The sequence below is a fragment of the Cynocephalus volans genome, chromosome 16, assembly GCF_027409185.1.
Source record: "Cynocephalus volans isolate mCynVol1 chromosome 16, mCynVol1.pri, whole genome shotgun sequence".
NCBI lineage: Eukaryota > Metazoa > Chordata > Mammalia > Dermoptera > Cynocephalidae > Cynocephalus > Cynocephalus volans.
Genome location: NC_084475.1, coordinates 60154080 through 60166405, shown reverse-complemented (window position 1 = coordinate 60166405; position 12326 = coordinate 60154080). Strand labels below are relative to the sequence as shown.

General features: G+C 36.8%; 1 protein-coding gene across 1 annotated transcript in view; it reads right to left on the bottom strand.

Moving 5' to 3' along the window:
- Positions 1 to 12326, bottom strand: part of ADAMTSL1 (ADAMTS like 1) — a 434771-nt gene that overhangs the window by 213926 nt on the left and 208519 nt on the right. Inside the window, exon 10 of the mRNA XM_063080424.1 lies at positions 3402 to 3452. Coding sequence (XP_062936494.1) covers positions 3402 to 3452 — 51 coding nt within the window. The remainder of the gene's footprint in view (positions 1 to 3401; positions 3453 to 12326) is intronic.

Here is a 12326-nt window from a genome sequence, read left to right as displayed (position 1 = left end):
CATCTATACCTACATCTATACCTATACCTATATCTATACCTATATCTATATCTATATCTATACCTATATCTATACCTACATCTATATCTATCTATCTACAAAATGTCACTGAGTTGATCCACTTGAATAGTGAAATTTTAAAATGTTGCAGAGGCGTACTACAGAGACATTAATTATTCTATAAGTAGGATTTCATGTACATTTTGAACTTGATTTCTTTCCTGCATGAGCCTGGATAACGTGTGTTTCCCAGTTATGGAGGGCCTTCTTTCACATTTTCTCTGCAGTGTTTAAGTTTAGGCAACAACTTTTATCGCCACTGCCAACAGCCAAAACATGCTGCCAAATACAATATTTTCCCATGCATATTTCCCCAAGAGACACATAAGAAAATGTCATTATGGGGAAACTGAGGCTTTCTGTTTAGCCCTTAGGAGACTTTCTGATCTCTTTCAAAAGATCAAGTAGCTCTGTAGAGAGTTTCTCTTCCAAAAGGGTTAGACCAATTCTCATTTGTCTCCATGTAAATCTCTGGAGGGCTTCCTTCTGGAGGTGGATAACAGGCCTGATTCAGATGGAAATTGGGCTGAATGTATAAGTACATAGTCACATTGGATCTGACAGTGAAGTAGGAATATGTTTTTGAATGTCTATTTAATCTCTTAGAATATTAAGATGCCATAAAAGAGCGTATTTTCTAATTTGCACTCTAAAATCCCTAAACTTGACCCTTCTAACGGAAGAGTGATTAATTTCTGTCTCAACACTTGGACCTGACCATAGTGTAATTTCACAAATGGTAATAAGTATCCTTTTTCATGTCACTGATCACAGAAAGACAAACGAGGCTAATATTATTTTAAGAATTTATAGTATGGTTCCAGGATATAACTACAGTTCTATATGTAAAAAGTTATCACATGAATCCTTGTATAATAATAGGATTATGTGGAATTTTATGGCAAAACATGTCTGGGCGCTTTAAAGAAAGTATAACAAAAGCTGAGAGAAGGCATCAGTCAGAAGATCTTAAAACAGTGTCCAGGTAAGTGTTTGGGAAAAAAAAAAAAAAAAGATATATCCAAGAATCTTGTCCTGGAAGAACATTAGATGAATTCGTATATCATATATTTTAACTCCTTTGGCTTTTAATTGTTTTAAACACATAATGTGTTTATTTTAAGATATTCTCAGAGTTAAGAAGGATGTAGAAGAGTGATGTATATTAATTATGAATCATAAGAATTGTATACATCTTGTATTATGTTCGGATATGTCTTACAGTCAAAGACCGAAAGCAGAAAGCAACAATCTAAATATTCATTGTGTTTTGTATCTATACTTGTGGTCTTAAACCCAGTTAAAAAATTTAAATAAGTAAAGCCTTTGACTTTTCTGATCAGTGGGTAGATGCCATTTGAGAACACTTTTGAGCCTTAACTCTTCCTATAAAATGAAAACACATTAGCGTCCACTTACTAAGACTTTATCAGTAAAGCGGAATATCTAACTTTAGAGCTAGTTTAGTAACAGAAGTGCAAGGAGTAAGTAATACAGTCTGTTTATTGGCTAACTGTCCTTTCCCACTGTGATGCTTGGACATACTAAATGTGTACACAGGACATGGTGCAGCAAACATCAAGAAGGATAATTTCAACATACCACTGGGCTTTAGGCATTTTGGGGAAATCCCAATCTATAAGAAATAAAGTTTAACTTCAGATAGGCACTAGTATGCCAGAGAAATATGAACACAAGAGACAATAGATATGACAGAAATCTAGGGCTGCCATCCCAGGAAAACATAAACTTGAGGTTGCTCACTCCTGACACCTAACTTTGCCTGTGACTTTCATACAACAGATACATGTGTCCCATGAATACTTATTTTACAGATACAGAAATTGAAATCAAATAAAGTCTTGGTTCAGTTAAGTTAATCTTTTGATATTTTTATTAGATCTTTTTCAAGAAGGGCTCTGGATCAAACCAGCAAAATAATACATCAGGAGCATTCTAAAGTCGTTTATCGTCTTTATCAATACAGTCATAGGAAAGTGGAAGAGAGCTGACTAATAAATGAGGTAGCCACTTGGTGAAAAAACTTAACAACTGTATCTAGTACAAATCAAATCCCCCTCTCTCCATGCTACCAGGAGAAGGATAAAAAGTGAGTTCCCTGCCAGTCATTGGAAGTATTTAAGCAGACAGTAGACAACAACTTGTACTGGTGTGTACGTATTATAAAAATATCGATATATGTGTATGTACACATGTAAATTAAATATATATGAATGCAAATCTGTGTGAATATATATGTTTACATATCTGTAATGTGTGGGTATGGCTGTTGTGGAAGGGATGGGGAGAATAAAGCATCCCTGTGGAGTTGGACTAGATGACCTCAAGGAACCTGTACTTGGATTCTAATTCATTAGGATTTTTGAGATTTTCAATCAAACCTTGCTTTATTTTACAGTTCAGAATGAGATGATTTTCTGGGCTTGGTTTAGTTTGGGACTGGGCAAAGTACTGTGGATTATTCTAACTATTTATAATCTGATTTAAACCTTTAGTGCTAAATAGCAGCTGACTCCCCGAGGGCCAAATAAGCAAAGAAAATAGAGCCAAGGTCTATTTCAAACCCAATTCTAATTTCTGCTATCTGTGGAGCTATTTCCAACGTGGCAGGCAACATTCTCAGTAGCTAGTATATTTTTCAGCTTCTCCAGTTTTCTTATGAATATATTATAAAGAGAACAAGTTCTTTTAAAAGTTCCTGAATTACTTTATTTTTCCTAGTTTTTAAAAATGTTATACTTTAAAAAAGCAACATAGCACATCAAATTTTATGTTTTAGAAAAATAAGCCCCCCAAAATGTTCTGAACAATAAAGATATGAAAAAATTGCTTTTTGTATTTAATTATAATTTTTTGAAATAAAGAGAACATTTAAAGCCCCTGTGCAGAATAATACCACATCTGGAATTCCACATCCGTGGTATTGCAATAATACTTTAGGCAGTGTTTGTTTAACAGTTAGCAACAGTGCTTTAATGACTGGGGTCCTATTGCAGAGGAAACATAGAAAAGGACAAAGAGAGTTAAAGAAAGACATAATATAAACCCATACACTGTATCTAATGAGAGTGAATAACTGTGTCCACTCCTGTGTAACACGATCCTATCTTAAAATGGTTTTTGAATGACAAGCTTACAGTCTGAGCAGGCCAGTATTATTTAAAAGCAGAACTCAGGATGGATTGCAAAATATACCATCTACCATCTTATTTTTACAGAAGAACACAGAATCTATATATATATGTGTATATATATATATTTTAAAAAGCAGCAGAAAACTGATTTGCTAATTCTAACATCAGGGTGATTGATTTACGTACCGAGGAAGGGGGTGGTAGAGGTCATAAGGCATGATCTGCTTGTATCCGTCACTGTTAGGAACAATAATGCCAACCCTCTGAGTAGAAGGTACACACAATAAAATAAACACTAAATGATTACATTATACAAAGTTTTTATACAAATGCAAAACAACATTAATAAATCGTCTCTGAAAAACAACACTGAAACAGTTTAATACTTCATGCTAGCATATGCTTTAGGATGGGTCAAGTTCTTGGAAAGGGCACCATTTACTATAATTAGTTCTCTGATCCAAGCAGGAAACACCACTGGAAAGGGTGGTGGCAAGAACACTTGGCACCTCATCATTAACTATGACACAATAAGCTTGTAAATGTTCTTTAATCCCCCAAATTATATATCCTATGAGGTCATTATTATTATCATTATTATTAATGTTACTTCCAGATGCTCACCAAGCAATTACAGTTATTGTCTCACTTCTGATGAAAGAGAGAGTTATTTAAGCAGGAGAATATGTACCTTAGAATTGGTAATACTATATAACGTGCATTAGCAAATAGGTTTCTTCTCTTGGCAGAGTGCAAGATTTTTATTAATACCTGGAAAGCAGCCATGTGGGTATTTTATAAGGAGAGGGGGAACTACTAAACATAGTAGGCAACTATTAGCAAAAACAAGTTCCCTACCAAAATAAAAGTAGGCAGTGAAGATAACATACTAAATATGAAAGATTTTTTTGTGGTCTATAAAATGTTATATAGTATTAACTGTTATTATGGTGGTAGTCGTGATTGTCATGACTGTTGTTAGTGTATCTAGCACCTGAAAAACCTGTGAGGTTTAGAGACAGAGGAGAAGTTAAGGAAATCGTAAGAAATGATATTATAGGTTGTGTGGAAGTCCCCAAAAGCCTTTAGGACACCAATAAACTACGCCAATGTACTTCACCGATTTCAACTAATGCCTCCAATTGGTAAGACTGGGTCCTTGCTGAAGCCCAGTCCTCTGGCTGTGGAGGATTTATGGCTCACAGGTTCTGGATAAGAGGATAGTGCAACACAGTCTCCAACAAGAGTGGGAGATGGAGAGAGCGCAACACACACAGGCAGAGCCTGGCAGGGCATAAGCAGAAGATGCTTATTTTGCAACTAACAAATGAGAAGTCCTTCTTTTGAGTACTGAAGGAACCTATGTATTCCATCTGTACCCTTGAGGTAGATGGGTGGATGAGTATATAGATATTTACATATCTATATAATATCTATATATTCAACATTTAAATAGATAAACTAAGACTTTCGTTTTGACCTCCTCTGATATAGAATGATAAAGTATTTTTTTTAATGGCTAACAAACCCAAGAGTTTGGGTAAAAAGAGTTAACTAGGTATAATGTGGATCAGAAAGATAAAAGTGGAGTTTTTGAAAGGTAAGGAGGAAAGAGGGAGGGATAAAGAGGCCTGTATAGTTTCTGAAGAAATTACTAAAAGGTAAGGAGATGCATGAGAGAAATTATATTTGTTTTTAAAGAAAATGGGAAACAAAGCTATGAAGATAGATACCTATTCCCAGAAGGGAAAATCATTGGTGTACTAATTAATTACTTTGTTTTGCATGACTAAATTTTCTGTACGGTCAGCCCCTCCCATATCTGCTGTTCTGCATCTACAGATTCAACCAACTGGGGATTGAAAATACTTGAAAAATAAAAACCAATAAAATACCAATACAACAATATAAAATAATACAAATGAAAAACAATATAGTATTTACATAGCATTTACACTGTATTAGGTATTATAAGCAACCTAGAGATGATTTAAAGTATATGGAAAGATGTGACTAACTTATATGCAAATACTACGCAATTTTATATCAGGAATTTGAGCATCCCAGGATTTTGGTATCCGTGAGGGGTCCTGGACAACCTGTGTGTTGTCCTTAAGTAACAATGTCCATGAAACTGGATGCTGCCGTTTGGGCATGCTCAAAATGGGCTCATTAACATAAGAATGACGTTACATTAAACTTTTCTCCCTGTTTTTTGAGTTAAATTGCCTATTTTTCTACCTTCTGACAGTCAAGAAATCGAACGAAAGCCTAATCCTGCCTTTTATTAGGATCATGTGATCTCTTTCCAATAATTTTTGCATCTAGCAATTAAGGAAATTTTCTTCCTAAAAGGACAATATTTTAAAGAATGCCAACCTTCCAGAGTCCGTCTAATAACTTCGGAACTACATTGTTATCTAATAATAGTAAATCAAGGAATAAATCAAATTGACTTTGAAGTTATATTTTACCTGACCCTAGTGCCTTTATTCATGCCCGCATCAATTTCTAAGTGCAGAAATGCATACCATTGCCTTCTCTCCCGAAAACATTTATGGCTATAATTTGTCATCTTCAATATTAGAATGGACTGTTGCAGATCTCTGTCAATTGATTTATCAGCTGATGATATTTAAAATGGACACAGTAATGTTGAAGGAGACAAGGTGACGTGAAGAAAGGGAATAAAAAGGGGAGTGTACAGAATTTAAGATGTTGGGCTTTGCTTTGGACTGATTTAGAAATTATGTTTTTGTTTGAACAAGGAGCTTTAAACCTGGATTCAGCAAAACTACAGCTATATTTGTCTTTCTATGGCTTGGGTCATGGTGAAGACTCATAAAATGACTCTTTGGCACCTGTGAAAACAGAAAGATATCCAAACAATGGTGCTCTGTCCAGTCCTGTTAATGCATATTCGTGTGCACGGCTCTGCTCTCTCATGGGCTCCCTGCCACAGCCAGACTTTCACCACACAAACTTAACTTCCCATCACTTACCTTTAAGACACTTTGTTTTTTTCTTAGGCAAAGTGTACATTAGGAGGAATAATGAAACGGTATGTAATTTAGGTATTTTAAAAAGTTCTCATATTTAGGTCTCGCTTTGGGTGTGTATGGATGTATTTATGCATTCAGACATGTGTCTGAAAATGTGTGGAACGGCGAGGGAGGCAAAAATGACTTTTAAAAATGATCACAAAGCAAAGCTATAAAAATCAGTTGGCTTGAGGGTAGAACTACTCATTCTCAGTTGCCTTAACCATCCTGACCACTCTCGCGCTTCTTGTGCTGGGTGGTGACATGACTCCCATCTAAAACCCCTGTCATCAAGGGTGTGGTGGTGAGAAGTGAGGGTGAGGAAGTGAGCGTTCTGGAGTGCTGTGGTGTAAGCAGAAGAGACACCCTACTTCCTCCTCTTAAAGTTCCCGGCTTACTGAATCGTCCAGTGATGGGAGCATGCTTCAATGTTATGACAGGTTCATATAATGAAATGTTATGCAGCATATAAACATAAAGCTTTTTGAAGCATTTTAATGACCTTGAAAAATGCTCAAATGTAACATCAACTGAAAAAAATTAAATACAAAATAGAATGTACAATATGATTCACAACAGTAAGAAAATTTGTGTGTTCATATATCATCTATACAAACATTTTCATAAAGTATGTATATATGTGTCTGTATGTGCACACATACACATATATACACACATGTACACATGTATATATATGTACGCACACATACATATTAGAAAAACACCTTACAACAGTGGTTAGTTACTAGTATTTGGATTATGGATGTATTTTGCTTTCTTTTTTATGTTTTTCAAATTTTCTATAATGTACTACCTTTTACAGTTACTGCAGTTAGAATATTCAAATGCAACAACATTCAAATCTAAGACAGTATAAAACAGAAACATTAGGAACTATGATATAAATGGATGAAATGAGGCCATCACCTCAAATTCCACGTGTCACTTAAAGGTTATTGAGTCTTTGTGTAGAAATGATCTAAGATGCTACTTTAGAACAGTATCCCTGACTTTAAAAATCAAGCCAAAATTAGGGTCACATTATTCAGTGTGGCACTTACACATTGTGATAACTCTCTCTCTCCAAGAAAAATCCTAATGTAACCAACTCCATGGGCACCTAATTAAAAATTTTTTAAATTTATTTTTTATTAGAGAATTTATCTTTTAATTGAAACATATTGATTGTACATATTTATGGGTTACAGAGTTATATTCCAATACATGTATGGGCACCTAATTTATGGGGGTTCTTTTTATAATGGAAGTGAACCATAAAGAGACTCTTTTGTGGTCTCCATGGTCTCTCTCAGTAAATCTCTCATGACCTCTTGCCACTTCTGAGCTGCTGATCCTCATTTCTGACTTCCTAACAGCTGGATATGCTCTAGGCCTTTCAAGCTCAGTGCATCGCAGACAATCCAATATCTTCCCTTACAAATGTCGTCTTCTCCTGTGATCTCTCTTACTGTCCAGGGAACTGTCATGCTCCCATCCACCCTACATACTGTGGGACATCTTTGCTTCTCTTTCCCTTGTTCCCTACAAGCACTCAGTTCTTCCAGTCACCTCAGCACCAGCAATGCTGGCCAAACACATCTCCTCCCAACACAAGTTTGGGTCCTTTTGCACCAATCTCCTAACAAATCTGTCTGCAGGCAGGTGTTGATTTCTCCAATCCAGCCTTCTCGTTGCTCTCATAGCAACTGATATTTTACTTCCCAACTCAAAAGTGGCTCTGTGAAGCCCAGTGAAATTTCTTAGTCAAATGCTACCTCTTTTAAAGTCTTGCCTAATTTTCTCTTATCTAGCCAGAAATTCTCTCTCCTTCTTCCAAACACTCCTAACACTAACTCCTCTTTTCACTTTTAACTAAGTACTAACTGCTAACTATGCACAAGCTGTTCGTTAGTTTAACACAATAGGGCAGAATCTATATTAGTTATAGATTAGTTATAGTATAAGAGATATACTGTATCTCTCAGGCCAGTGCCCTGCACAGGTGATCAGTATATATTCATTGAGTGAAATCATCTCATTAGTGTAGAGACACAAGCAAGAAAGCCAACTAACACCCAGAATTAAAACAAACCAGAAAACAAAAACAAGGTTAAAAATAGAAAAGAAGAAAAAAGAAATTCCCAAACTGCCACTTGCTTTAGTTGCACTACTTCTGTTTTGCTAGCTCTGTTGTTGTTGAGAGAGGACAGTCTGCTTTGGTGAGTGGTTTGGCAGGTTAGGAATGCTGCCCAGGCAAGCAGGGGTGATTGGTTGATGTGAGGCAGAGAAAAGAGAGACTAACAACAACAGTGCTTCTAGCCTGCTTGGCTTAACTTGTTTCTTTCTATTAGGTATCTCCCAGAAATAACTACGAAAGCTTTTCAAAAATCTTCTCTTTCCTTTCTGTCTCATGTGTCTTTCAGACATCATGCTGCTTTGTAACTGTGCAATTCAACTCGCCCTGCTCAGTGTTGGGGCCCAGACTCTAGCTGATTCTTCTTTGCCTTTGCCATGGCACCAGCACAGAACCTGGCACAGGATAGGCACTAAATTTTAAAAAATGAATGAAATTGTGGGTGGTAGGAGTTCTGGCACAGGTGATGGTGCTCCATCTTCTCTAGACAACTCCAGGGAAAGAGAAACCAATCTCTTCCTAAGCAACAGTTTAGAATGTGATTGGAGAGAGGTAATAAAACGTTTTAAGAGATACACACTTCGCTTTTTCATGAGTAGCAGAGCACAGGTCACGGCACAATGAGGAAAAGGACCACCTGAGAAGTAGGGAGATGAAAGGTCAGTCTTCCTCTCTGCTACTTGCTCTCTATGTAATCCTGAGTACCTTAAATCTGGACTTCTGCCAAATCTAAGTATTAGACGAGATCAGAAGTTTTAGGATGAAATAAGAATGCGTGCCTAGAAACCCATGCCATCAGACTATATCGTACTTGCCCTTTTCTAGTGGCTGCTGAGGGCAGAACTCAGAGCTCTGTGGGCCACAGCTTGAAAACCACTGGACAAAGATAATTATTTCAACATCCTTCTCCTCTAACACTTGGTGACTTCATGAAACATGGCAGGTTTCCCTAAAATTTACAGAAATAAGCTGGGATCCAACAAATGAGAAAATTCTCTGTAAATTGGTCCCAATTTTTTTAAAACCATGGTAACCGTTGAGTAACATTCATTTACCTGGGCTGCACTGGAACCAGACCAAAAGGAGCCTGCTTCATCATCCAGTGAATGTTTTAGACATAGATTTGTTTTCTGCTATAAAGTGGACTACTGGATAGTTTTAATATTTTGAGTCAAATGACAAAAAATTCTCTCACATATACATTTCTGGAGTTAACCATTCTTGATATCGATGAATGCAATTTCTGAACTGCTCTTAAATAAGTGGGACTAATATTTCCTTGGGCTTTGTTTACCTCTTCCTGTACTGAATGGTTTGGCTATTGTTTGATTTGAGTAAACATCAGTATATATGCTCAGATGAAAGAGGCTTGCTTAACCCAGCGTGTGGTCAATCCCAACACCCACACTTTGCACTGATACGGTTGCAGTTCTGTGCTGACTGGGGGTGGGCGTGGGGTGCCTATGTTGGCTTGTGAACTAGACCTCACAGGCTGCTGAAGGCATCATGCAGAACAGGGGTGACTGTGGGATATGGTGGCACCAGAGATCAGGTTACCTGGTTTATGTAGTATAGGAGATGCTCTGGAACTGGAAGCACTTAGATCCACATTCCAGCTTGCTTTCCTCACCCTAACTTGGGGCAGGTCACTTAACCCCCTGAGCTTCAGTTTTCTCATCTGTAAAATATAGATGACAATCTCTGGCCTGCTAACCTCCTAGGGATTGTAAAACTAAAATGAGATAATGAATGTGAAAGCACCTTATAAGCTTCAATTAGAAGTGACATTGGGCAAGTCACTTTATTGGTTTGGGTATCAATTTAATAACAATAGCTGACATTTGCTGAGTGCTCGGCACCTTGCTAAGAGCTTTACTTGCATTATTTCATTTAACCCTCCCAGTTATTCTCTGACAGGAATATTCTATTCATTTTACAGATGGCAAAACAGGGCTAGAGAAGTTAAGAAAAGAAGTCACTTAGCTAGTAGAGTCACATGGCTTTAAACTGATAAATTGAAATTTAAAACGAGGATGAAGACAATACCTATTCTATTAACTCACAGGCTAATTAAAAGAATTACATAAATAATTACACTTTAAAAAACTTTATAATGTAATATAAGAAGTGATCTTACTATTAGTGATTTTACTGTTAGTGATGAGCAGGCTTGGTAGAAGAAGTGAATTGCTCTGATAACTGAGTTATTGACTATTCGGTGTATCTGAAAGCTTGGGAAAGGTATGATCATGCATCCTAAAAAACACTGAACTCTGCTTTTATTTGTCTCATTATAAATAATGCAGGAAAGTGGAAATAAGATTTTCTGGTGGTTTTTCTTATTGCTTACTCATTAGGTGCTCAAAACAGTATATTTAAATGAGGTTGATCAAAAGGAAGGAAGTCATTACTTTTCTAAATCTTTCATGTAACGTAATAAAACTGAAAGACCTCCATGACTAAGAAAACATTTCATTATACCTTAATTACTAAATAAGTCAACCATTTTCTAGTCCTTAAAGTGAGTTTTCCTTTTTGGAGACATACTTGGCATAAATCCCTTGTGAATTAAATGGCAATGTCTCACAGCTGGTTAAGTGGGAGTCATACACTAGTGAATGACGATTTCAAGAGTTGCTAATTCTCTTAATTTCTCATGATCACTATATTTATAAAATCTGATAAGTGTGATTTACTTTCAAGGTGATATTTTCCTAGGAATTATGTCTCCTGTTGTTAAGACAACATACAGAGCACCACCTTTTTAGACCTATATAGAATTCTAGAGTTCTATCTTTTCCTTTCATAGAGGAGCAAACTGATTTCTGGAGATTTTAGGAGTTTCTCTGAGGCAACACCAACATTATCACAACCACGACCTTAGCCATAATAGCTGATAGCTGCATCAACAAACACTTACTGAGTGCTTATCATGTGTTAGGCACTCTGCTAAGCTCCTTAAATGTATTAAGCCATTTATTCCTCATGACAACTTTATGAGGTAAGTACTGTTAAGTACTCACTTCCCAGGATGAAAAAACTGAGGCTTAGTGATAATAAGTCATTTGCCAAAGGCTACTCAACTAGTAAGTGGCAGAGCCAGGATCTCAAGCCAGGCGATTTTACTGTAAAGCTCCCACTCCCAACCACCAGGCTATATTGCCATTGACTAGCTGGTCACCAAGTTAGCATACGAATCCAGGTTTTCACATGCCTACTACACATGCTGCTTCTCTCAATGCAGAGTACTTTTTTACATTTGTAATAAGATTCAATTGAGATTTTTTTTTTTTTTTACAATTTGGTCTCTGGCCAGGGATAATTTATGCAATTTACTGTCAAACTAAATGGAACGGGACACGCACACACACACAAAAGTCCATTGAACTCATCAAGAACTGCTGCTTGGGGCATACAAGTTTGGGTGCTTGCTTAGGACTGTTGCTCTGAATTCCTTGAGGTTGATGGGGAATCTGGATGCAGTTTCAGCTAGAAACAGATTTGTTTGCTAATGATCGTGACCATGATAGTGTGATGAGTGAGAGCTTTTTTCACTTGTTCAACCCTTGCCAATTTAAGCCCCCTCCATTACTACCTTGGAGGGAAAACTATACGTCTGTGCCAAAAAAAATCTGAAAAGGTGGTTCTCTGATCTTCTCACAAAGTGTCTTGCGCAATTTCCCTCAAACTGCCTTAATGGTCCTACCGGTCTCACAGAATAAGATAGGTAAGGCCAAAAGTTGCATATTTTACACCTAAACCTGCTCTGAAAACACAAGGCGCTTATTAGCTGAATTAAAACCATTCCTTTTAGTTGTTGTTGAACCATAGGCATACACTTTGAGCCTTTCTGGCCACACGATGAATTTGACCCTTTACCCAAGAGATAAAAATGGCACAGACCACTGCACAAATTCTAAAAAAAATTTTCCCTGG